The 27760-nt window shown below is 39.4% G+C and overlaps 1 protein-coding gene across 22 annotated transcripts in view; it reads left to right on the top strand.

Moving 5' to 3' along the window:
- The window catches only part of EPB41L3 (erythrocyte membrane protein band 4.1 like 3), a 142733-nt gene that overhangs the window by 51019 nt on the left and 63954 nt on the right, over nt 1-27760 (top strand). For 20 of the 22 annotated variants that reach the window (XM_044426250.1, XM_044426264.1, XM_044426252.1 and 17 more), the window contains exon 2: nt 25563-25789. In XM_044426250.1, the coding sequence (XP_044282185.1) occupies nt 25574-25789 (216 nt within the window). In that variant the 5' untranslated portion in view covers nt 25563-25573. The remainder of the gene's footprint in view (nt 1-25562; nt 25790-27760) is intronic. The other 2 variants (XM_044426254.1, XM_044426255.1) reach the window with 1 other exon arrangement.

Here is a 27760-nt window from a genome sequence, read left to right as displayed (position 1 = left end):
TTTGTTTTCTGAAAACTATTCATCTTGTACAAGTTAAGCAAAGATGGCTTGTGACCATACTTCTATCAGTATTTCAAAATATTTTCCCAAGCCTTTGAACTATTTTTTACAATCAGTGGGTAAACACACAAGGACAACTGTGCAAATATGATTACTTTCCATCTGTGTCTACAACTAAGGCCATACCTATTACACTTGATTGTGTTAGTAATCCTGATGGATTGTTTTCGCCAAAGCTTACACAGCTTGTAAAAACATCAAGAAATGTATGTTGGCAATGATAAGATGAGAAAAATGCCAACTGAAATTAAGCTTTGCAACAGATAACTTATTTTTGTTTGCTTTGTTTAAACAGTTAATGTTAGATTTCAGTAGTTAAATAGAATGCTTAAACATGCCTGTTGTTTAAAATAACATGTTTATTCACCTTTAAACCTCTTAGTTGTGCTAGAGAAAGCAAATCCTGATCAACTTATAAACTATGCTTAATACAAAATATGTATTATATCCCTATGTTGACATTTCTAATGAGATCTGATTTCTCACATCTATAAGAAAAATGTTACTGCTTTTTCACTTCATCTTAATGATTGAACAAAAAGGATATTCTTGAGAAAAGAACTGGATCTTTATATTTTAAACAGTATAAAACTTAAGAGAGTGCAATGTGTTTTATTGTGATAGTAAACATATTGTTTCTGTTATGGGAAGATGAGCTTAAGAGACATGCAGTGGCAAAAAGGTTTCCAGTGTGTTTGAAATATGGGAGAAGAAATAAAACTGACTGTAGGAAGAAATAGCCTCGCTGATCCACATGACTTTGGCGAAGGAGTTCTGCACATTTACACCATTTGCTTCTGCCTTTACTAATTATTGTTATTGTAGGCATATACATAATGCACTGCATTGGATTCCTGACAAGCTGAAACTGGGCAATCTTTTGTGAAGATATGTGTAAACATTAATTGTCTTTCCTTACAAATAGTATATGTTCAGAACACTAGCCCGGCTTATCATTTAATGTGATAATGTTAGTTTATGCTAACAAAGTCTGGTCATATTTTCAGCTGATCCATCCAGACTATTTAGATATCTTGACTATAATGAAATCTCTGCAATTAATAAGCAAAGGATAGCAGCACATCTAGTTAATGTTCCCAGTAGTTTCAAGGTACAGATTGAGATGGTTCCCCAATCCAAAATGTGAACTGAATGCAGAACCTGTTCCCTTCAGAAGTATGGTAAATCTCCTAATTAACCACTCAGGTATCACACATAAAATGGCAATAAAAAGGAGTGCGCTGACCATTTCCAAAGAAAAACTGGTTATGAGTCGGATAGCAGTGACATTTGTTCCATGTCTTTCTGTGTATAGTAGAGCAATTGTTCTTGTATCTTACTACTTCCCAAATTATGCAGAGTCTGTTATAGTTGAATTTAAACAACATATGTTCAAGTCATATTTTTTAAATTCGTATATTTTGAAGTCATACCATTTGGGCCAATTCTTTGCTTCACTGATGTCTTTGACAGGAACAATTTGGATTGGGCCAGTGCAGTTAGTTGTCCCAGAATGGGTTGCATCTAATAGTGGCTTTGCACCATCAGAAAGTGCTTTTACTGACACAAAGTGAGGCACCTGAAGGTGAGGCACCTACTTTGTATGCTTTTCCAGAGGGTTTCCAGATTTCAGGCACAGCTTTTCGGGAACCCTAAGGAGCATCATTAGGTAGGATAGGTATCTATTATTTCCCCCTCTTTCCACAAACAAGTATTTTCTTGCTAGTCCACAGTTGCCATTGGATATAATCCTAGATAGGATCAGCATGGGTCCCATATAAGGATGTTTGGTTAGCTGTTAAGGTGCATACCTCAGGTGAGCACACTGCATCTCATGGGAGTGGGGCAACCTTTGATAAGCAGAAGTAGCTCTGTGAGAGTACCTGAATACCAGCTTAAGGTGCCAACAGTCCTCAGATCCTAGTGCAAAGTTTATCTGGAAAAGCAAATGAGTATAGAGGTTTGGGGGCTGAAATAATCTCAGCCTATTCTCCTGGAGTTCTTTTGCCCATCAGCTGCTTGTTTACTTACTTAGAGTAAGCAATGTGTGGGATGATCAAGGAGAAGGAATAGCAGACAGACACCACTTGTTTGTGGCCATGGAGACTGCATAAAGCAGAAATGAATAGGCATGAAATCCTATCACAACTACAGCCTTCCTTTAGTGTATTTATGTCTTTTATAGAGTTGTGCCCAATTGCAACAAGCTGTCAGCAAAAGCAGTTCACAAGCATAAGTGGCAAGGATTCCCTTGATAACATTATTATTGCACTGCATCTTTATCCCACCTTTCTTCCCCTTGCAAGGAACCCAAAGAAGCTTGCAAAGTTCTCATCTCCATTTTATACTTACAGCAACAGCAACCGCCTGTGCAGTAGGTTAGGCCAAGATTCTGTGACTGACCCAAAAGAGAATCCCCAAGGGAATACCTTGCTTATTTCCAATATCTGATGAAATTGATAGGCAAGAGGTAGGAAGTACCCACAGAAGCAGATTCCAGGGAGGCTTGCTGTTCACCCAGATCAGCTTGATGGGTTGCCTGCAGTGAGAAGAGGCAATTGGCCCACTCAGGGAAGCAGATCACTGAAGGCATCTTGCCCAAGAGCCCAGAGAAACTGGAACCTGCACTGACGCTTTATGGCAGAAGTGCAAAAAGGTGGAATGGGACAACTATCACAAAGCCAAGCTTTATGGAACAGTGGCAAGAAGAAAGTCTTTGCTCAAACAAATCCATATTAGACCCCATGTAGAGCAGGGGACTCAAACTCGCGGCCTGCGGGCCAGTTGCTGGGACGGGCGGGGCACGGGGGAGGGGCCCTGCGGCCTTCAAAGCGCCGGTGGCGCCCAGGCCGGCCTCCGGATGAGCGGCCCACCCCCACCACGGTGGTGGAATACTTGATGCGGCCCAGCCTCACCCAGACTCTACTTCCAGCGGCCCCCAGGTAAGTTGAGTTTGAGACCCCTGATTTAGAGTTTGCAAAAAGGCATGCAGGAGACACAGCAAACATGGGCAAAGGGTTCTGTAGTCTGATAAGTCTGACATGGAGCTTTCTGGCCTTGCTGTAAAATGCTATATATGGTGCAAAGCCAACAGGCAAGATGAATAGAGCGAAACATATGGCCACTGTAAAGAAAAGCTTGTTTCAGTTTGCAAGGGGGTCTGGGACTGGGGTGGAGGTTCATTTTCAAGCAGGACTTTTACTTAAGCCAAAATAATCTGGTATGGCTTAAGACGAGACTTAATGGCTTAAAACGAGACACAAAATGTCTTAGAATGACCCAGTCACTAGATCTCAATCCAACTGAGACTGGAAAGACCGGAAAGTTGCCGTTCACCAGTGGTCCCCATCCAACATAGCAGAGCTGGAGAATGGGCAAACAGTGCAGGACAGAAGTTGTTACAGGCTTACCCAAGAAGACTTGAAGCAGTAGTTGTTGCCAAAGGTTCTTCTGCCCAGTTTTGATGTGTGTGTATGAGAAAGAGAGAGAGAGCTGCTGCAACTGACAAGTGCCACTTGCTTTTTTATTATTTTACACTAAGTATCTTGTGTGCCTTAAGCAGTCACAATGACAAATTATTTCCATTTTGATTTGTAACACAACAAAATGTGGAAAAGTTAAAGTGTTGGTAAATACTTCTGCAAGGCAGCACACTGTAAGTTGATTGAATACCATATAATATTTCTAGTTGAGATAGGACTTTTGAATATAAATCCATCTTCAGTTTTGAGTATCTTGCTACTGTAACCTTTTCAGAAGATATATGTTGCACAAAAGGGGTTTTGATAGCTATACGCAAAGAAGTATGGTCATGTTTTAGTTTGGGTTGAAAAATAAAACCGAAAGCAAGAATACAGTGGTACCTCGGTTCACGAACTTAATTCGTTCCACGATTCTGGTCACGACCTGAATTGGTCATGAACCAAGTCAAATTTCCCCATAAGGGTCAATGTAAGTAAGGTTAATCCATTCTGAACCATAACTTTATGTTATACATCAAGGATGGCACATAAGTTTTAAATAAATACGTAGGGGTTTTTTGAAACACAAAAATAGGAGCCACATCCCCGGGGTGTGGGCCAAGCCACAGCCGCCTTGCCGAGCCCGGGGGCAGACAGGCCAAGGTGGAGCAGGAGTGTGGCCACAGCTCCTTGCACCTCCACCATGGCCTTCTCGGGGCAAGCCGCTGCCACCAAGCAGCCACCATGCTTCTTCCCCCCTTGGCAGAGAGAGGCAGGAGGCGCCCGTCGCTCTCCTCCCCTCACCTTGCCTGTGGAAAGCAGCCCTTACCTCCCTCCTTGCAGCCCTCTCCTGGCCGGAGAAGCCATCCTGCACCCACCTCTCTGGCCTCCTGCACCTGCTCCCCTTCCCAGAGCCAGGCGAGCCCCTGCGAGGGAACCTTCCTCCGGCTCGGAAGCGGGGTGGCAGCAAGGAGCCAGGAAGGCCTCTTCTGAGGGGAAAGCACCCTCATGGCTCCCCCTCGTGGTGGGTGGGGAGAAGGTTGTTGTTTGGAGTGTTCATGCGGGAAAGATGGACGCAATTGTGTTCATGCGGGAACATGGCTGCAATTGTGGTCGTCACCCAATGTGGAGTTCATGAACAGAGGCAATTTTTTTTGAACTGTCTGTCCGTGAAGTGATTTGGTCATGAACTAAAGCATTCGTGAACTGAGGTACCACTAGTTGCCTCAGTCTGCAAAACGCAACCGAGGACATATCATGGGAAAATGTAGAAATCTGTAGTGTGAATGCAGTTGAAAAACGCACTGTCTGGATGGTGGTGCAAGAAGAAGGCAAGCCGTGACCACACAGTGTAGACACCATAGTGTGACCCCTGGGTGCCACTTAACAATGGCTAGCTCAGAACAGCAACACCAGGCCAAGTGCTGCTGATTAGCCTTCGGATGCTGTGTTGCTCCATTAATCCACTTCTTTTCTTCATCACTACCCAGCAGCATCTTTCTTCTCATATACTGACTGGATCACAGGATCTAACACTTTTCCCACCCATTGCTTTTGTGCCGTGAGAATGTGTGTGTGTGTGTGTGTGTGTGTGCATGTATGCATGTGAGAGAGACAGAGGGAGATGGTTTACCTGGAAAAAGAAAAGCATGGTTGTCGTATCTTCTAAATACCTGTATAAGGAAAACATGTGGGAATATTCAGGCATGTAAATAATAATGTAAAATAAGTTACATTATTTTTTGCACACTTCTCAGTTATGTGGCTATTTTGTAAAAAGTAAATAGCAGTTGTGAGGAACTGGAAAAAGAAAAGGTATACAAGAATTTTATTACATTTGAAGTGGAGATAAATGCAATTGAAAATCTGGAAAATGTTCCTATCCCCCATCTTCCCTTTTCTGTTCTTAGTAAGTCTAGCCCTGTTAATAAGCTGCCACCCTTGCTGCTTGAGTATCCTGCAGCCCACTATACTATGCTCTTCTGTTTGGATTGATGAAATGCTTCCATGCCGGAGAGCCCATATGAGATGTCTGTCTATCTAACACAATCCTGCCAATTAATGCATTTCCATCCTGCTTTTCAGTCTTCAGTCGTTACCTCTTTTTATCCTGAAGGTTCCTGAATCAACCCACTCAATATGCCAATAATCTAAGTTTGCACCTTACTTATGCATGCTATAGTTCTACTTTCATTATTTTTATCAGGTCCTTGTCCAACTGAGGATCAACATTTTTATTTAAGGAACTGAGAATTATTTTGAGGGAATCCAAGTGGAAGCCAACTACCAGAATATGAGTTGTTCCGAATATGATAGGCATTGTTGAATAGTAAGTCCATATGGAATTACAGTTTTGCTGTTTACTATGATACATAGAGGCCCTAGTCATTACAGTGCAGTGTATAAGATGGTATAAATATAGTACCTGGTAGTACCTGCATTGAAGAGGTTTACTGTAAAAATAGAACATAGACAAAGGGATAGAGAAGGGGTGGGGGGAGGTAAGCGCTCAAGGTCATTCAGCAGTGTAGGCCAGAAATAGAAATTATATTCTGCTACTCCCAGTCCTCAAGTCAATGTGCAAATGAATTTTATTGCACAAACTGTATTGCTGTTTTCAGTGTAATTTTATGTAGGTACATATAAATATCATTTTAAATAAAAACAAGATACAAGATAAGGTGCTTAATATAAATAATGTACACCATTCACAGTTGTAGTTAAATTCATCATCATGTTTGTCTTTAAGGTGATACCATTAGGGTACAAGTGGTTATGGAGGAAGCCAAAATGCAATATTGAAAGGAGTTTCTTATCTCAGCTTAGCAGAGTTGCTTAAAGAGGAAATATGATAGTGATAGCCGATCAGGTCAGTATTATTGTGAGAAAAGATAGCATTTTTCCTCACGTTACCTCAACGTGCAGGAGACAAGGTTTAACAAATGGCTTGTAAGGGCGATTGACTTGGAATGAAGAAGAGGAAGTATATGTGTTGCATTTGCACTGAAGAATAAGTCAAGATTCCCTGCAGTCCTGTGCACAGACTGTGCTGGTGCTGCGGTTTATACCAGTCAGTGAACACAAGAGCTAAACTAACTGTAATCTGTAAACTTACCGTGTCACCTAAACTGGAAACACTGTCTAATTGTTCCAAAAGAAGTTGAGATTGGTAAACCATGAAAAATTCTGGTTTTCAATTCTGGCATTTAACTGGAATGAGAAGCCAGGATGCTTTGAGTGACACGCCAAGCTTCCATTTTCTGGTTTAGTGTTTCCATTAGCAGGGGAAGAGCAGAGTGAGAAGGCTGCAGGTACTGGGATGTAGCTAATTCACAGTACGATAGTATTTGCCAGTATACTGGCTAGTATCCTAGTTTATTCTATGCAAAAACAAATATTTTTATGTAAGAAAGTTGTTTGCATCTGATGTTGCAATAATGTTCAACATGTATCCACATGTAGATAAAGGTGCAGAGGAGAATAATCATTATTGGCCACAGACAAAGAAAATTCAGTGTTTAAATATTTTGCATAGAGGGATTTTAAATACTTATTCCTTTAGATAATCTTGAAAAGAAGTAAACAAAATAGAGAATTTCATAGCGTTGCATAGTTTATCATTGCTATTGACAGCTCTTTCTCATATAGTCAACCCAGAATGAAAGTCTGGATTTACCATATGTTTTAAGATAATTTAGAACCTTAATGCTTGTATGCAGTAAGATATAGAATATTGTTTTTCATATCCTAACTCTGCTATTGTTGTAAGTGGTATATTTTCATTCATTTGTTCCCCTAAATTTATATATAGAGAGGTACATGATACAGATATTTAAAAATTATAGATTACAGATGTGTCAATGTTTCTTTAGCTTTGGTAGAATTTTGGGAAAGTAAATGATCAAGTATTTGAGAACGTAGTTTAGAACATAATTGGTGTTACTACAAAGGATGAAATAATAGTAAAAAGAAATATATTTTATCCTTCAATTGAGCAGAGAGGAGAGGAAAGTATTACTAGCAAAGAGCTCTTGATGGACCATGGGACAGTTCCTCTAGGGAGCTAGTGAAAATCCATCATTTGAATCATTTACAAGTTGACTAGACAGAGTATTCAACAGCACAATAGAGAATGCCAGTTTATTGTGCTGGGGGATGGACAGGATGACCCAATTTTCCCTCTGTTTTTATGATTTATTAAAAAGTTTAGCAGACTTTTTGCTAGGGACTAACTAAATGGAATTCAAAATATGGAAATTATAAGGGTTGTCTAGTTTGATGCCAAATGTTGCTCTTTTCCTTCACTTTGCAATAGTGGATAATTGGATAATTCTTGTGAATAATTCTTGTAATGGTGTCAGGACTCTCAGTTCTTTTGTACTAAGATGGTTCAGATTTAGTGTTCAGGTCAGTAAATATGATTTACTGAAAAAAATAAGAATAAAGCAGAATTAACCTGATTAAAATCATGATGTCACAGCTCAATTTAGGAAAAAAGGGGGTTTACCAAGCCATCCTGCCACAACTTTAGTTTAGTTTACTTAATGGTAAATTTTTTTATATATATTTCAAAAGAAATAGGAGTATAAGTCATGAACCTTATTAAGCATGATTCCAAGGGAAGACAGGATACACCTGTGCTTTTCACATGTTCTAAATCATTATAAAATATGGAAAATAATTTTAACATGCCAATGTGGTAAAGCCAGGTTTATGTCATTCTTTCCACTTATTTACGAAAAAGAGTTATTTCTAAGCTTGTTGGTGCAATAAAACATCTCAGAAATTTGGAGTACTGGGAGTTACAGGAACTGCACCTGATAACGTATCTCCAAAAATGAACAAAGGACAGACCCGTAAGAAGTTACAATTTTATATGTATGTAGTAAATTATGCATATTATATATACCTACAAGATTAAATATAAGTTTCCTAAGTGGTGAACAATAAAAAAATCAGAAGAAAAACACAGTATATTTGAAATCAGATTATATCAGTAAAGCCATGGCTGGTCAGTCAAGGAAGGCTTGCTTTAAACAAACATTTCTTCAGGAGGTACCAAAAACAAAACAATATTGCTACCTGCCTAATGTCAGCAGCAGGATTACATAGAGAGGGAATCAGTACTATGAAGGTTCTGAGTAGGTTCCAAAGGCCCGTGCCAAACCACAGGATCTCCTCATCTGATTACTTCAGTGACTTAGGCAGGTGGTAAAGCAACATTTTAACTATCCCAAATGTAAGGCTTTATATACCAATAATAAAAAAACTTGCAGCCTGGCCCTATCAGTGTGGTTGAGTATAGTGGTTAAAAGTGTGGGACTAGCACTCAGATGATCTGGGTTCTAGTCCCTGCTCAGCCATGGAGCCAACTGGGTGATTTTGGGCTAGTCACGGACTTTCAGCCCAACCTACATCACAGGGCTGTTGTGAGGGTGAGATTGAGAGGAGGACAATTATGTAAGTTGCTTGAGTTCCTTGAAAGGAAAATAGGTGGGATTTAAATAGAAGAAATAAATCAGCAAGAAAGAAGTCACATCTTGTGACATCAAAGTGAAAATTGTGTGTACTTACGTTGCCAAAAACAAAACAAAACAAAACAACCAAGAACATTGTATCTAAAATTGGGAGGAAGAGAGACACATTTGATCTAAATAAATACTTAATTTCTACCACAAGACTGTCCCTATTTATTTGTGCAATTGCAACATAAAATATTATGCATAATATTTGTCTATTGTTGGTTATAAATATATCATTTTAACATTAAAGTTCAAGTAATACATAACAAGCCAAGTGTCCCTAAGCAGAAGGGCTTGAGCCATTTATCCTATTTAGCATGATGTAGCATTGGAAACCTGTATCATTTTTGCTACGGTGCTACAAAACTGAAAACACTTCTTGCTGAGCATTACTGTAACTTGGAGAGACATGCTTTTGTTAGAAAAGTGGTAAATTTGAAATGCAGACACTTATCATGACTGAGTTCATGAAGGCCCACCCCTGTGCACCAAACCAGAGCTGCTTGGCCAAACATGTTTGCTTGGAACTTATTTCCAAGTAAAGAGACTTAAATATGATTGCCCAGATGGTAGTCACACACTCCGCCTTGCCTTGCCTTTCTCTTAATGGTGTGTGGCTTGATTTACTTACTTGAATTGCCTGGGGCTATTTTTGTTCTGCAGCTTCTTTTTCTGTACCTTTTTTCTGTTGAATGTGGATTAAGAAGATTGCATGATGGATGGCTCTGTTTTTAAGAAACTAAGTCCAAAAGTCATTTTCATATCTCCCCTTTCAATTCTGCTATTCTACTTAGTCAAGAATTAAATCAATCCAATGTAAAATAGAGGCACTCCTTGTACACTAGTGCTAGAGAACATGATGCCAACGGGCTGCTTTGCACAAATCTAATAAATACATACATACATAATATATTTCTGAGGGTTGTTTGTTTTCCAAGTTGGGTGAGTGAAACATCTGGATTCTCTTAGAATAGAATGAGACAGAACTGTTGCATGATAGGAGCTTCATTTGGAAGTACTCCCAGTCTGTATAAAGTTATCTATTCTAAAGTGGGTATTTGGGGTAAATACTGTATTCTAGTTACTTATTTAAGATACATAGATGCAGCTCTTAAGGCAGCATTCAGAATGTTATATAAACAGCAGTGTTACATAATGATAAGCCTCCCTCATTTTTCTCATTCAGTGGTGATGTTCAAATGTCAGTTACACTCTGCTGGCCTCCAAAAGAGAAAGTTTGTGGAGATTATTTTTATTGATTGGTTGAAATTCAATATCAACGTGAAGCATGAAGTGAAACAAGCCATGATGTTGATGCATGTGGCTTGATCGGTTGTTTAACCCCGATGGGGATGTTTTTCTTGTTTCTGATTGCTTTGGGCTCATGTCCTAAATCGTATCAGAGCATACTCTCATATGTGACTGAAGTTGGCTTCTATGTGGAAATGTTCTACATTTAAAATGTGTTTATTCAAACCTAATCTTTTAACATTTATAAATTGAAGGTATGATTTCTAATGGTTCTGAATATTTTCAGCTGAACGGCCTGTTTCTGTCTCAGAGAAGACTGGGAGGCAGGTGCACAAGCAAGTGCTGGGGCTGAAATAGCCAGATCCCTTTTCTTACCGGCTTATAGTAGGAAGCGTGTCTACTCAGTAGACTCAGAACTAAGCAGGAATGGATTATTCAGCAGCTCTTTCAAATAGCATCCAAAACACCAAGCTTATGCATGCCTGTTTAGAAGCATCAGCATATTGGCTACTCACAAGTATGCCTCTATATGACTACTCAGAAGTTAGGATGAGAAAGAAGAATGACTGAACCATGCAGCTGTTTCTTGTTTTGGTTCTTGCCCCTTTGCCCTGCAGGAAGAAGCTGTGGTCCTCAATCAGCAGCTGATCAGAGAGAAGGCCGTTTCTCTGCTGAACACCAAGAAAGGGAACACTTTTTCCTTGCTAAGCAGAGAGAAACACTTCTTTCCATTCAGCCGCTGATTGGAGATAATTTCCTCTCTGGCTCAGGGAGGGCAAGATTAGAAGAAAAGGTAGAAGACAGGGAATCCTCACACATGCTGTGGGCTACAGGTTTCCTATTACTGCTTTAGATTAGGATAGGGTATTTTCTATGCAACACAAACTTGTTCTCTTTCCCACAAACTTGTTCCTTTTTTCAGAAAAATACACAGAATAATCAAGAAATGTTAGTTTCTTTTCTGTCAGTATTAGAAAAAGACATGAAAACCTAACAAACCAAAATATCTTTAACTTTTACTGATTTAGAGTAATCCAAGGAAAAAACAGTGGATTTTGAAAAGTAATACTGAGTATCCTAGTTAGTGAGGAGTGTATTTATACCTCTGGTGCAATATTTTCTATTTTACCTTCATTTTCCATGAATGCTCCACTATTGTTGCAGAACTGTCAAACTAATAGAGCAATTTTATATGCATATACAGTGGTACCTCAGCTCACAATCGCTTCAGTTCACAACCAAATCAGGTCATGAACAGAACTTTCTAAAAAATTTTGCCTCAGGTTGTGAACTCCACATCGAGTGACAGTCGCAATCATGCCCCTCTTCCCTGCATGAGCTTGACCACGGTTGTGCCCATCGTGCTCGGGGCAGGGAGATGGCCGCGATCGCGCCTGTCTTCCTTGCCCAAGCGTGACTGCAATCGTGCCTGTCCATGGCCGCGATTGCAGTCACTCTTGTGCGGGGAAGAGGCGCGATCGCCATCATGCTCGGGGGGGGGGGGGAGAGATGGCTGTGATCTTTGTTGTTCTTTGTTACTTTGTTGTTCTTTGTCACATCATTTCAATTTTTTGTGATTAAAAAAATGGTTACAGAATTGATTAACCTTATTTACATCGAAGTTTATGGGACATTTGACTTGGCTCATGACCAATTTGGGTTGCAACCAGGGTCGTGGAATGGATTAAGTTCATGAGCCAAGGTACCACTGTACTTAAATACAACACAGAAGTGGATACATTTTACAGAATAGAACTTCAGGATGCACTACTAGGACTCGCCTTGGTATTAACTTGGTTTGAGATGAAAGGTTAGTTGATATAACAGCTTTGACAAGATAATGAAAGGCTTAAAGCTCCTGAATTCTTGTTTTGGACATAAGAAATAATGATATATGCAGATAGGGACTATCACATGACAAATAACTGGTACTGAACCATATCATCGCTGTTTTGTACTGGTCAGATGCATAGATCCTAATTATTTGATTTTAAATATTTTTCCCAGCGCTACTTTTCCATATTCAGTGTGCAAAGGTGGAAGAGAATATGAGCTGACATAATTCTAGGTTTAGCAAGGACTCTAATTGGACACCAGATATGCAGTCCCTCCCATTCAGAGTTTACTAACTGTATCTCCCACTGAATTATCAAAAGAGTACTGTAAATCCACTCATATTCTTGGGAATTATTACTGTAGTTTTATTTCATTTTTAGAATATAGAATGCATGCATAGGCAAGGTACATACACAACACAGCATACTATCCCATCCTGCCACAATGAATTCCCTGTGCCCAAGGACAGATTGGCACAAAACAGAACAGTGTCCAAGTTTCGTACAGTAGGATTCCCAGCAGATGTTGTCCAGGTATGTTCGGAAATGGCCTTTGTCTCCTGTGGTCAGGAATATCCTGCCTACATAAATGCAGTTTTTTCAAGTTAGTTTTCATTGTTTTGCTGCAAGAGGGAAATGTGTTTAGGAATAGAATAAGCTTTCAGCAAATCTCAGCTTGTCTCATGATCTTCTCTAGGAGGCAGAGACGTAGGCGGTGGGGAAAGACTTCTGAACAGTCACAAATAAGCGAAACTGAAATGTTCTTGGGGATGGGGTGTTTAAAAATGGTTTGAAGATTTGCCAGGAAGAGCTTAATTTTCACCCTATTCAGAAACTATTCTTTTGTTCGCCCTCTTCCTCCACAATGTAGCTGTCATTTTTGTATTACTTCTAGTAGTTTTGTGGAATACTGTAGTGGTAAAGTATTGTCCTCAAGAGTCACAGCACTACTAGCTGATATAAGCAAAAGCTCCTTCTGCAGTCTGAATCTTCAGTCATGCTAATACTGAATCAGGGGTCGGCAGCTCGTGGCTCTGGAGCCGCACGTGGCTCTTGAACCCCTCTGCTGCGGCTCCGTCCCTCAAAACACGCGCCGGCACAGCCGCTGATCTGCTCAAAGCTCCACTCAGGAATGGAGCGTTAACTAACGACTAGCTAGTTAAGTAAATCAGCTAGTTAAGTAAACTGCTACATTCCTCTGCTAAACAAGCTTCCTGCAGGCTCTCATGTTACAGGAAACGCTGCTGAAAGGATTCTCTTTGTCCCAATGAAATCTCCTTCATCTGAATGTTAAAAGCTGTGCTTGGGACCTGTCACAATTCACAGCACTTGACTGTTTATCTGTTAAGCAGTCCTAAACACACCAATATCTCCAGCACACCTACATCTCTGGGGTCTGCACCGATTTACTGAGCTCCCCCCCTCCCCGCCGTAGGCCAACCATGAATAAATCGAAGAAAAGTTTCTGAAGAAAACCAAACGTTTAACAATACGCGGGTAGATTCATTTGCTTTTACTGCTGATGGACTTATGGGGTTTGCTGTTTAATAAATGCAGCCCTTTAGCACTGACTTTGACTCTTCAGGAAGCTGTTCTCCTATTCAAAATATATGAAAGGAGTCCTACTATTTTATAATGTAAGATTAAAAATAACAGTTTTTAGTGACTGAACAAGAGCTGCAGCTAAATCATAATGAAGATAAACATAGCATTAAGGTAAAAAACAATATATGCAGTGTTATCTTCATTTTAGATGTCAAAAGGGTTTTGCGGCTCCCGGTGTTTTCTTTTGTGTGGGAAATGGGTCCAAGTGGCTCTTTGAGTGTTAAAAGTTGCCAACCCCTGTTCTAGACGCCTGTTCTAAATATTCAGAATTTTAGAAAGCAAAAGAGCAATAGGGGGACTATCCTTTTAAAGAGGGTTCTATTAATTTCTGTGCCAACCATAAACCCAAAACAGCACTCTGAGTGGTTCCCAGAGTCATATGTATTTAATATATGTACACATGTGTATATCTAAAACTTGGCTAGATTCTGTTTTTCGGTTAATAGCACTCTTATTTGCATGCAACTACTTAAGGCAGCCTGTTAATTCCTGCATCAAACCTGCAGTAGATTCAGTACCCGTCCTGCAGTACCAGATGCCTTCCAATATAGAAGATAGCACAGCATTCTTCAGAAGAGATGCTGGCATCAAAAGGGAACCTTTCCTTGAAGGGGAATGCCGAGCCTTCTCTGTTCCCTTCTTCTGTTCCCCCTTCATTCATCAGATGACTCCTGGGGTGACATTGACTGACATATTCCAGCAAGGACCATTTGCCCTTATTGCCCCCAATCTCCTACTTTCTTGGGGAGCACAAATTCTTGGTTATACTTTACAGCATCTCTGCTTTTGCTTTCCCAAGCCCTATCTGGTCCTCCCATGACCTTGGTACCTGAGTTCCCCTGAATCTACACTTGGCATCTGTAGGCATTTCCCCACACTGTTAATTAACCCTTTATCAGAAGGTTGAGTTTTGGGCCAGTTTATGTTATACCATTTATCATTTTGCTTAATTATTTTTCTCTCGTCAAGTCTTCTTTTATAATAGTGGCAACCTTTAAAAATCTTAACCACTGTGATAAGATAGCATTGATTTGAAACAAGAAAGTTAAACTTGCCACAATTAATTAATCAATTTCATTTTTATATCACCCCCTAGCTGAGGTGTGGCCTAGGGCTTAGTGTGACAAACTGGGACTTGAGATCCAGGTTTTGTTTCTACTTAAACATGAAACTGGGCGATTTGGGGCCAGTCAGGGACTCTCTGCCTAATTGACCTCTCAGGACTGTTGATGTGAAGATAACAGAGAGGAAGAGGATAACACAAAAAATCCTCTCTTGGGTTTTTTACAAGAGGAAAAAGGTGGGTGTAAATGGTATGTTTCAATAGCAACACTGCACTGAACAGAAAACTCTTATAGCAAATTATTATAAAATTATCAAATTTTATATCTTTTCACAAAGACAGTTTTATATGAATACAATTATTTCTGTTGTTCATACAGTATTATTCTGATCAGTTGGATCATTTTATTGCTTCTACACAGAGCTTTTCAACCCATAAGCATTTCGTAGCCCTGCCAGGAATCCCGATCATATCTGTACATGAATTATTTGCTTTCTGTACCTTCTTATATCTCTAAAGCATGAAGACAGGGTTACCAGGATTCAACCTGGAGGAGACCTATATCTGTTTAGAAGCCCAGACCTCAGTAGGAGAATAGGTGTACACTGCACTTTCTCTATCTGTATGCAAATCAACTTCAGAATGTGAGTCAATAAAATGACTGAAATGCGTTACTCTTTTGGCCTGGTCCTTCTTTCCATGTTAATTCTATGGATTAATTTATACCTTTTAACACTGGGGGATTTTTGGTACTAGCATGCCAGTAACTATATATGTGTTCCTCTTTAAATCTTTGTTGGGCATATAATTATTTCCCTGACTTCAGTCCTTTCTAAATTGGCTGTCTTTAATTTTTATATCCTTGTTGTTAATGCCTCAAGTTTCTGCCATTTTCTCCCCATGAATCAGTTTAAAAGCTTATCTGATAGGCTTTTTTTTTTTGGGGGGGGGGATAGATTTCCACTGGCTGAAATCAGATTCTATTAAAAATAAAGCTTTCCCCACTTTTAATGTGTGCAGGAATATTTTGTCTTAAAGTTCTTCTATGTCTAAACCAAACCTCCTTCCTCACTCCAACTTCCTCATCCATACATTGAGGTTTTTTTTATATTTTGCCTGTCTTGATAGTCCTGAAAATGGGGCATGTAGTTAGTATTTTTGCATATCTGTCGTGTGCAAATTCCACAAAATATGAATCTGGCTAAATAAATATTAAGGAAAGCCCATGACATAGGTTGGAAATAATAGGAATTGTAACAAACCATGATGTTATGAAAAAGTGTCTTCTAATCCATCCTTTAATAGGAAAGAGGGAATATTTGAAAACAAATGATCCAGTTGGGTTCTGGTGTAGCAGTGCAGCAGCTGGAAAGTATAATTATAGGCTAGGAAACCCTACTGGGATTAAGGGAAGTGTTAGTAGAGAGGGTGAATACAAATGACAGCTGTTTGTTCCAAGAAGCAGAGGGGGTGAGGGTGGGGAATAAAATTTAATGTCTAACATATGTGCTTTAAGCATTTTAAAACCCACCTCAGTTTCTGGGCTGATTTTCAATGTTTAGACTTGAACGTAATAGACCAAACTTTGTTTAATTAAGACATTTTGCTTATTATTTAGGATGAATTGCACATGGCCCTCACATATATATATCTTCCACTAAGCCATGCTTAGCTCATAATATCAGTGTATTTGTACTTGTGGTGAAGAGTTATGCTGCAACTCAAGTGCTCTGTGGCATTTTCATTGATGTTGACAAATGATACTGTTTTGCATCCCTTGGCCAAGCCTTAAAGAAGCACATGGGAAGACCTGCATGGATAGCTAGGCTTCAGCCTTTATTTCCTGGACAGCTGCCTATTTTTAGTGCTACATTGCAGTTTGTGATAGGGGTCAGCAATGCATGGCTCATGGGCTACATGTGGCTTCCCATCCCTTTTCACCCTGAAATTTCTACCACCGTGCCACCGGATTACCACTGAGTACTCCTGGTGTGGAGCTGTGTGGAGCGGAAAACTGCAGTTTCACTTTGAAACAAAGCATGCTCCTTGTTCTAATGTACAATTGCATATTCAAACAAAAAGCAGCATTAACTTGCACTGAAACAAGGTGGCATGTCCCATGTACTTGTTTTAAAATGAAAATGTAGGTCTTCTCTTAGTGCTGAACTGCTGCTGAAATTTGGTGGCAGTGATTGCAATGTTTGGTTGTGTAGGTGACTTCCAGTAGCTTTCAGGTGATGAAAATTGACTCCTGATGTTCCAGAATTTCCTATCCCTGCTTTAAACCAACCCGGTTAAAAATAATGGGAGTTGTATTGTAACATATTTGGAGAGCACCTAGTTGGGAGAAGCTGCTTTGAACTCAAAATTTCTTGTTTTCTTGCAGGGTGATAGGAAAGGCTGCACTAGGTTTGCTCATGCTGATGTATATGGACCAAAGAGATAGGTGGTTTTATACTCAAAGGTCCTTCTCCAGAAAATGATAACTATTTAAATATAACAAATGGGGATTAATATAACTTGCACTTGTTTTAGTAGGACTTAAGTGCAACTAATTGTCTTCTTTCGCTCCTGAATTGTGTGGGATGAGATACTGGAGAGATGTAGTGGTAAGTGGAATCATCCAAAACTGGGCAGAGACACCATGCATGAGAGGAGCTCCACCTTCCACAGCCCATCCTAACCAATCCCATCCAGGAGACTCTCTTGATGTTCTGAATAAACATTGGGGAATGCAAGGGGCAGTGGCTAGAGGAAGTGATGGGAAAGTCTTCTGTGATCTTTATGCTGTCAGTTATCCAAAGAGTTTCCTGAAGTTAGAATAAACAGTAAACAAAGTGTACCCAAAAGTTTCTATACAACATCTACTTTCATATAGGGAACTCAATTATGTTCTTGATATCCATAGTTTAAATAACTTTTCTTGAAAGGATTTGTTTTAGTTAATAAATACAATCTATTAAGTTTTAATTTGTGTTGATATATGGAATAGTAAGTATGTTCAGGATTGGTGTATATATGCAGCTCAAATTACTGTAATTTGCTGGTCTCTATCAAGTTCAATACATGAGTCTTGGAAAGCCTGTTTTAGGTATTTCCAGAAAGGTAGTCTGTTACTTTCTGGAATATTCTGCTGCTGCAGCTAGAAGCTCATAATCTTGCAAATCCATGATAATATCTAGTAGGCCGACATCCTTTGGCGTAAGGACCAATGTATCCTTTGTACCTTGTGCTTTGTCTAGCAACTGGGTTTTCAGCTAACTGGAACTGGGCTTTGTGTTGAGACATTTTCTGGATTTAAATCTAGATGAGGTTCTCAGTAAATATTACAGGGCAACTGTAAGCTGCTCTGCAGAGATTAAGATGTATGAAAAAGAGACGTCGTCTCCTAAGCAGTTGTTAATAAAGGTAGGTTGGGTAATATTTTGAGTTGTGCTCAAAAACAGGCTGTTAAATATTTGGAAATCAACCAGTGTTTGTGGATTTCAAACTCTGTGTTGTAGCATAATCCTATTATTGCTTTCTACCCATTTGTTTTTAGGGAGTTAAATGAAACAGTCTGAGTTTACTAGATTGCTTTCTGACATGATCCACCTGAGTAAAGATGCTGCATTTGTACAACAGAAGTGCTGCTATTATTTGATTGTGCATAGCCCCTGATCATCCAAAATTATTTAGCTTGAATCTCCACACTTGGTTGGTTGTAGCATCACACCACATTATGTTGTGGTAGCATACCAGAAGAATAAATGGAGCTCTCAAAGATGAAGAAACAAACAGAAAATAGTGCTACCTTGTGCAGTGTTTTCATTAGTAAACATGAATGAAAATAGAAGAGTGAGGTGAGAGAATGGGAACAACATGATTTGATATGTCTCAATCAGTTCAAAAGCATACAAATGCAAGTAGATAAAAAGGTACCACTTTGGTAGGAAGGTAGCAGCATTCTGTGCACTTCGGTGTTAAGTCATGCCGGCCACATGACCACGGAGACTGTCTGCAGACAAACATTGGCTCCCTCGGCGAAGAAATGGAGATGAGCACCGCCCCCTAGAGTCAGACATGACTGCACTTTAATGCCATGGGGAAACCTTTACCTTTTAATCACTTATGTCATTAGCTGATTGGGTATAGGGGTGCTATATGCATGTATTATAAAAACTTGCTCAAAACACAAGCTACAATTAACTTCTCTAGAAATTGTCTAATCCAGTGTTGGAAAAATCCTTTGAGACATGGATAAATTATTAATGTTTATGTATGCATTTGGCCAGAAGTGACAAGTAGAAGCACACATTAATGTACTTGACTCAGTAGAGGCCACTAGATTGCACAAATAGAAATATAATTTGCTCTTCTAATGGACATGAACATACTCTCAACTTATTAATAAATTATACTGCTGCATTTGAGATCTCCTCATGTCTGGAACAGTTTTTGAAGTCCAACAAAAAATGGAAAAGGTTTTGATTTTTCCCTCAAACTGGCACTGTTTTAAATTAGTAGTACTATCAAAACCCCTGAAATTTCAGACTTATGTAAAAATTTACCAAACCTGTTATAAACGTTAAAGTGCATATTGTTTCTATTTTGAAAATATTACTTATGCCTATTTTTAAAATCCCAATACCTTCGAATATTTCAATAAGCAAATGGGAAATGGCACTTCTATTTTTGTGTTCTTTTATGGAAGAAGTGATGTTTGTTCATGGTGCTTATCTAAATAGAAGGCAAATAACTAGAGGTTTCCTAGTTACTTTATTATTCTACATTTGCAGATGCAATGGGTTGCATTTAGCACTGGTAGTATGCTCTGAGCAGATTTAGATTCAGAAATCCTAGATTGGCAGAAAGGTGAACAAGGTGATATTTGCAGGGCATGAGGTGAAGTTTTACTTGTTCCTGAAGCTTCTAACACCACTTCCAGTGCAGTTCCAGAGGAATCCTGTCATTCCAGAGTTTTGGGGAGAACACAGGTTGTCGCAGGTTAAAGGTGGACTCAATCACCACACTGATTCCTCTACTGCAAATGCTTCCTTGGATCAGAAACCTTCCATGGACAGAAGGAGCTCATCCAATCCATTTTGGAATTTTTTCAATTCCAGATACAATTCAGGAAGCATAATGCAATATATTCTTCCTTTCCAGTGCTCTTTCTGTAAAAAACAACAACAACAGCAACACAAAAGCTAAAGACAGACAACCAAACAGAATTTTGCTTCTGCTTGTTAGTTTACATCCTTTACAACTATTAGGGAAATCAGAAACATAAATTCCTATCTTTTCAGAAGCTTTAAAATAAAATGATTACATTGTGAAGTTACAAAATTTAAACTGTAATGGAAGACTATAACAAGAATGTGTAGCTTAATGTTCCATACATAAAATGGAACAAAATTAGATGAATCCAGGGGTTGTCAAGAACATGGATTATTGGGGAATTAAGGGAGCCTTTAAAAAGTCCTTCAGATGGCCAGGAGCTACAGTTTACTTTGCTTATCCTCATCAGTGTTCAGTTAATTTTTTTATTATTTTTTTTGTCACAGCTGTTAGTAGTTCACTTTTGGGCACATCTGAAATTGATGAAGGCACACCTGGAAGATGTTTTCATAGGTCAACTCACACAGCTTTGAAGAAAAAGGATTGGTGTTTACAGTTGAACTCTTTTTTTAATGTGGAAAAGAAATGTCAAAATTAATCTTTTGCTGAACTATTATGATTGATTCTTAATGGCATAGTTCTGTCTTTGTGACATTGTGGTTAATCACTGAAAAGTACTCTTTTCAATAAGCTGTGTACAGCATAGAGAAACATGCATTAAAACACTAAACATACATTAAAATGCATTCAGCAGAATTATTGATTTAGGTAAATGTTGGTTTACGTAAAGAATAAGTGCTAGCAGAATAGAATAGACAAAGAATAATTTCCTTCAGTGGAGGAGGAGGAGAAGAAAAGTAGCTCATCCAATCTGTTTTGGAATTCCAGCCTTGTTTATGTTAAAATATGATTACTTATAAAATAAAGCTTGATTTAAGTATGTTAACATTGCTAAACATAAGATGATGTCCCTTTCAATCTTACTTCAGGCCTCTTCATGGGACACACTGCTCTGGTCACCTTGGTAGACTTGTCTTACTGGGAACTAGAGAAGAAAATGTCCCAATTGATTTTCTTTGCCTCTTAGTAGATTTTGACAGTATTGAGATTATCCTGAGGTATCTCTTTGAAATGGTTCTAGAATGGTTTAGAAATAAATAAAACCATAAATATATTCATAATGGGACAGCATGTCTCAAACAGGTTGCTTTTCATTCAATTTTTAAAATTTGCCAGCTCTTTTAAAATTTGCCACCCCATAGCTGAAGCACTCTTGGCAGTTTACTGAACTGTCCATAAAACAATGTTTTCCTAAATTATTTGATTAGGAATATGCTTGATGTCTTGTAAATCATAACCTGGTAGAGTAGAAGGCAGGAATACCAAATCATTTTGAACCTGTGGGAACACTGGGAATTTGAGAAACTGCGCTGGACACTGTTACAAAATGCCAAGCAGTGCGTCACTGATGAGGCATCTACCTGTTTTATCTATACATTGTAGGCTGCATCTTACTCAGAAAAAAAATAGTTTCCTCCCTATTGGACACCGCATCATTATTATTGTCTAATTCAGTTAATTGCTGGTGATGTAATCATTTCAGAAACATAGTAGAATTAAACATACAATTAACCACATGGTGGTTCAGCAGTGTGGAGATCATAATTGCTTTTCATAAGCCTACAAAACATTGTAGTATATCCTTATCCTCTTTCCTGTTTGGGATGCTAGCCAATGAGGTCCATGCCCTGTGTATGATAAGCTGCAAAAGGGCTCAAGCAAACCTATTAATTTTTTCCCTCCCTGTTAAATTTGCAACTCTTACTCAATACTCGTGGTTCCTTGAAGTCATTGAGCATACTCAGTTGTTCATTGGGGAAGTAATGATGGCTTTTCCACTTTGGGTTTGTTTGTTTTTTGAATAATGCCTTTTACAATTGCATATCTCAGGGTTACCTGAACGTGTTAATCCCTCCCTCTTATTTCTCAGTGGTCTTCTGTTAAGACTCCATGCCTGTCAATGTCCAGCTATTAGAAAGAACAAATTGAACCTGCAGAAATGTAATGTGTATTGAAAGCTTATGGAAAGGATCCACAAAAGTAGTTCTGTGAATTCAGTCTGCAGGAGTGTTTAAAGTTTAAGACATACTGTTGGGCCCAGAAAAAAATGGCAAACATGCTCCAGTGTCATAAAGGTTGCCTCCTCTGAATTAAACCTTCCATGCTAGCTATTAATGGTAGGCAAAAGTTTACCATGCCAGGAAAATCACCCTAGTTACAGAAATAGCATGTGAATATTTAGCACTGTTGTTTTCAGGCTGCCTGACTTTCTTTCCCCTTTGCAAAGTCCAAGAGCCAGCGGTGAAGCTGAGAAGCCAAGAAACAAAATTGGTGGCTGGAAGCAGTGGTTTATATTTCTTAGGCAAATAAGAAATAGAAGAGGGATATCCAACATGTAGCACATTCCCTCCAGTCTTTAATGTGGCCCAGGTCGCCAAAATTTGGCAGTGCAGTGGTGGAAAATCATACTGGGTTTTGCCACAGAATTTTAGCAACACAGTGCTACAGAGGCTGCAAATGACCAAACTTACCTTTTAAACAAAATAAATTCAGCTCATTTCAGCCTCTGTTTCACTGCAGCAGGAGAATGCCACCAACTCAGTGACTTGGCAGCTGGGGTGTGCCCCTCTGGATCGGTTCATAGGATGAATATTGAACTCAAGAGACCCAAACTTCTCTACCTTCAAATTAAAGAAGTGTTAGACTTTTCGAATTACCAACAAAGTCGGCTGCTTATGCTCAGGTCATATTTTAGCTCAGTGGCTGATCCTTGACCATTCAAAAATATCATTGCTCTGTCTAGCATACTGGCAAAAAATTGTGAGCTATAGCTTGGCTAAATTAAAAGACAAGTTGATACATTGCTCTCCGAAGCATATTTGGTTTTTTAAATAATTAAATCAAGATTTTAATAGTGAATGATGGCTGTGCATGTAAGCAAGGCACTTTACAGCCACTGAAGAAACAATGGATTAGTCCTAATGAGGTTTCTGCAAGAAGAATGTGATGAGGCAAAGCATTGCTCTTTCCCAGTGAAACCTTTATGGGCAGTGCATTGTAAACATCCGTCATGAAGGTGGAAAGTAGGCCAATTGCACAGCAAATAAAGTCAGCAGGAAAACCCTTGGTGTTTTAGTAGCTGAGATGGGTTTTAAAAAGAAGGAAATTAGACCTAAACAATTAAAAACAAAGCAAAAAAAAAAATCTGCAGGAAGTTTAGTGAGTCATTTTAGTGAGTCTTCCTTTTCTGAATAGTTTATTTATAATCTGTATCTAGAACTTTCTGGCTGTAGTAACATATGCCATAAGAACTTATTTGTTTTCAGTATGGACTGAATTAAGAGAATATAGAGCCAACAACATGGTAAATAGAACTTTTTCTTCCTTCTCTTCTTCCCTCTTCCTCTGCTTGCAGGCAAAAAAAAATGCAGGTATCAAAATATGGATTGGGGCTTTGGGGAGGGAGGGGGGAATAACCCTTTGCCCCTCCATTGCAGTTTTGATCCCGATCAAGCCCTTCATGCTTATAATTTTCATTGACAGAAAGGGATTCTGACCAGGATTGCAGTTGTAGGGCAAGGGATTAAACCCCTGCACCCTTTGTACTATGTCCCTGCTCTAAGCTGGGGCCCTGCACTTAGGAAAGAAAGATGCAATAGCTGGTTTAATCATCTGAGTAATATGTCGTGTATGTCTTCATTTTGATACCTCTGTTATTTATTTGTTGGATATTCAGACTGTAACTCCCTATAACATCAGGCATATATTTGTGCAAGTCTTGGAGATGTTTTGCTATATAGATCCACTAGATACCTTATAATGGCATATATGAAGTTATATTGTTTCATAATAATACATTTCAGCATTATGGCATGAGTACATTTTCTTAGCAGGGACTCTGCTTTTAGATGTTTAGACTTTCATACAAAATGCATTATGCATGCCCTTTATATGGAGGATTTTTAATTATATATGTCATACAAAATGGCTAGATACTTACTTGTTTTATATGAAATGGGTGGATGTTTCCTTTTTACACACTTGTGCATGTTAATACAACAGTGAGGTTATCATAATTGTTAGTTATGCACTACTTTAACGAAGGAGTAAAGCATGCAAGGTAAAGAAGTTGTAGCAGTGAGACTGCCGCTTCCATTACTCCCTTACGCATCTAGTCAGTCATCCTCTCTACCAAATTTAAACTATTTTGTGAGGTGCTGGATAACCTGTTAAAGAACAACACTCTGCATGTGTGTTCCATGTCTGCCCTGCCCTTTCCTCAAAGTCAAAGGGACACAATAGTCCCGTGAGCAAGGTAAAGCTAAAGATGAATGATGTTAAAGCCCTACCAAATGAGATTTTCAAGCTGCTGTTAACAATGTGGCTTCCTGGTGAAGGAGATAGACAGTTCCATATCAGCATGAAGATCGATTTTCTGGTAGTGGAATTGTAATTGCATGTTTATTCAGTCAGACAAATTTCTATGGTTACTCAATTAAACAAATTGCCCCCTTATGGACAAATCGTTGCTATCAGATTCTTTGTTTTCAACTGGCCTACATCTATGTAAGAACGTATCCTAATCGATGAGACTCCAATTGTAACTAGGCTGCATTTGTTTAATTTGAAAACATTCTTAATTTAAGCATAAACGTTCTGTACTTAAGTTGTATGTTATTGCCTACAACAAAGACATTGTAAGACCCTCATTTCAGAGAGATCTGAGCTGTACAAAGATTTTGCAGTGTGGAACCAGGCAGGGACAGGGAACTTTCAATCTCATCTTCCTAAGCAGCAGACTGACAGAGTTGAGCAATAAACAATTGTTTTAATTTATTCTAGCTTATAACATTTCTATAGCACCCAACACTCAATCTGTCTGGGTGGTTCACAACAATTGTAAAATACAGCTTAAAATACACTCTTAAAATTGAGAAGTTAAAAGGACAGTGTAAACTAGAAGTAAAGCAAAACCTAGCTGCAGTATAAACACTTAAAATACTGCAAAAATAGCTTTAGAGGATTTGAAATAAAAGTAAAGAATTTAAAACAACAGATATTGAAAGTCTAAAATTTCTGGTAAGATAGAAGACACTTACTTAGTACTGGAAAGAATGCACCTTAGTGCCAGGTGAGCATCTCTAGGAAGTTCACGGAATGGCTAGAGTACTACAGCGAAAAAGGCCCTCTTCTTTTGTAACCACCCACATCACCACTTTGGCAAAGGCTACTTCAGGATCATTGGTCAACTGGCTGACAAGAGTCCTTCACAAACCTAACCAAGTACTGAGTCCCAGTGCCTGGCTGGATGGCTTAGGGAGATGCTGGATCCACATAAATCGGATGTTCTCTTCTCATGCCCACATGAGACTAGGAAGTAGGCATGAGAGCCACTCCCAATTCTCCCCAGTCTTGACTTGTTCAGCTGAACGTTCTGATATTTATTTATTTATTTATTTATTTATTTATTTATTTATTTATTTATTTATTTAGGGGGCTTCTATGCCGCCCCATTCGCCGAAGCCTTGGGGCGGCTCACAAAATGTTACTCATAAAATTAAACTTTGGAATGTTTATGACTAACTAGTTCTGGTTTGTATTGCAGCTTAATCAACCATGACTACAGAACCTGGGTCAGACTCTGAATCTAAGGATCAGGATCAAGAACAGAAAGAAACTTCTGGGCAGCAAGGAACAGGTGGGACAGGAGGAGCCCAAGAGCAGCAGCAGCAGCAGCAGCAGCAGCAGCAGCAGCTGAGTGAAGAACACCAGAATGCATTAGAACAGTTTTCTGCTGTTGCCGCCCACAGCACCCCTGTGAAAAAGGAACAGGCAAGTCGTCCAACAAAACGGACATAGGCAATTTGTGACACTCCAGATGTTTGGGCCTACAACTTCAATCAGCTCTAGCCAGTAGAGCGGTGGTGAAGGATTAAGGCCAAAACATCTGGCAGAATGCAAGATAACCTCCCATGCATTAGAATATAGCTAACTATGCAAATCTGAATTGACACTAGAAGGCCTGAACACATTTTTATACAGACACAAATATTTTTCTAATCAAATGTGTGTATGTTTCTTTAAGGCTACTTCATTATTCACTTCACTTTTTGTAATGTGTGTTAAATTGTCTTCCCTGTTAAATTCAATTTTTGAAGTCTTGCTGTTGTTAAACAAGGGGAAAGTTCTATCATCATTTTATCACTGTGTTAGATTGCAACAATTTTCAGAGGAGCAAGAAATGTGGAAGACACCTGCTGAAATCTAATTTCATTCAGGGTTTGTTGATGTTCAAAACTAACAACCTCAGGTTTATTAAGCCCTGACAGTTATGAAATGACTACATTTAAATTGCTTTTTGTCATTTTGAGTTTGTTCCTATTCACTAAAACACTGATGCTGGATGTGATAAAGATGTCACATATTGCCAGCGTAGACCAAAAGAAAAATAACAGCTATGAGTGGAATCAAACAGGCCACAAGTATGTTCAGTAATCATGAAATATATATAAACATCCTCCTCCTTAAAGGTGCATAGGGAAGAGCTGTTCTGTGAAACTATTTTGGGTGGTTTGAGGCATTTCGTATGATAACCTGTAAAAGAAGGGCTCAGACCATTTGGCAGCCTCCTGTGAACAGTTTATTCAGCACTTTGCAGATTTAGTTGCTCTGATTTGTTCTGGCTTGGTTGCTGCAGTTGAGACAGTCCCAGTGGATGTAACTTTGGCTCCTGCTTTCTGATATTACTGGATACTTGTCAGTTGGTACAGCCTGAGGATGTGGCAGGACTGGACCCTTGCCCTTCCTAGATCATACAAGCAGCTGGGGAGACTGGAGGAGTGGATATGCAGTGCGACTAATGCTTGCCTTAGTCAAGGCAGGATGCCAGCCTGCCTGAAGGAGGCAGCGGTGAGACCCAGGTTGAAAAATACTTCCCTGAATCTCTTTGTGTCGGATAGTTATCAGCCAGTCTCCAATATTCCATTTTTGGGCAAGGTATTAGAGTGTTGGATGACCTCCAAACTCCATGGATTCCTGGATGATATCGAATTTTAATCTATCTTCAGACCTTCACCAGGAACTGTATGGGGGAACATGTCCCTGTTGCACCTTGCAGCTGCTTTCATACCGCAACTGGCCGCGGTATCCTCTCAGCCACATCACTGGGAAGGAAATTAGAGGCATTGTTGCCGTTCCTTCTTGGAGTGGCAGGCCCAGAAAGTAGTGTTGGGGGGCTCGTGTTTGATTCCCTGGCCATTCCCAGTAGAGTTCCTCGGGGTTCTGTTCTGCTCCCCAATGCTATTTACTACGCACATGAAACCATTGTGAAATGTTATCCAATGTCAGTAGTATGTTTATGACATCCAGCTCTGTTTCTCCATTACATCGTATTCCAGGGAAGCTGTTTTGATGCTAAATTGGTGTCTGTTAGCAGCAATGAACCGGTTGAGGGCAAACAAATTGAAATTTAATCCAGACAGGACAGAAGTGGTCCTGGTCAGTTGGAAGGCAGATCAAGTAAATAGGGATTCGGCCCATGCTGGATGGGGTTACAGTCCCCCTGAGGGCACAGGTCCACAGCTTAGAGTACTTCTGGTCTAAGTGGTAGCCAGGGGTGCCTTTGACCAGTTCGAGTGCCGGCTATGCCCACTCTGGGGTGTCTGTCTGGTCCCACTGACACATGCCTTAGAAAAGGGCCTTCCCTGTGGTTGCCCAAGGCTCTGGGACTCCCTTTGCAGGGAGGCTAGATTGGCACCTGCCATGTTATATTCACCACAGCAGGCATACACTTCTCTCTTTCAA

This window comes from Varanus komodoensis, unplaced genomic scaffold (genome assembly GCF_004798865.1).
Source record: "Varanus komodoensis strain SLA01 unplaced genomic scaffold, ASM479886v1 scaffold17, whole genome shotgun sequence".
Lineage (NCBI taxonomy): Eukaryota > Metazoa > Chordata > Lepidosauria > Squamata > Varanidae > Varanus > Varanus komodoensis.
The sequence above is the reverse complement of the archived record's forward strand: the minus strand, read 5'-3'. Positions and strand labels throughout refer to the sequence as shown.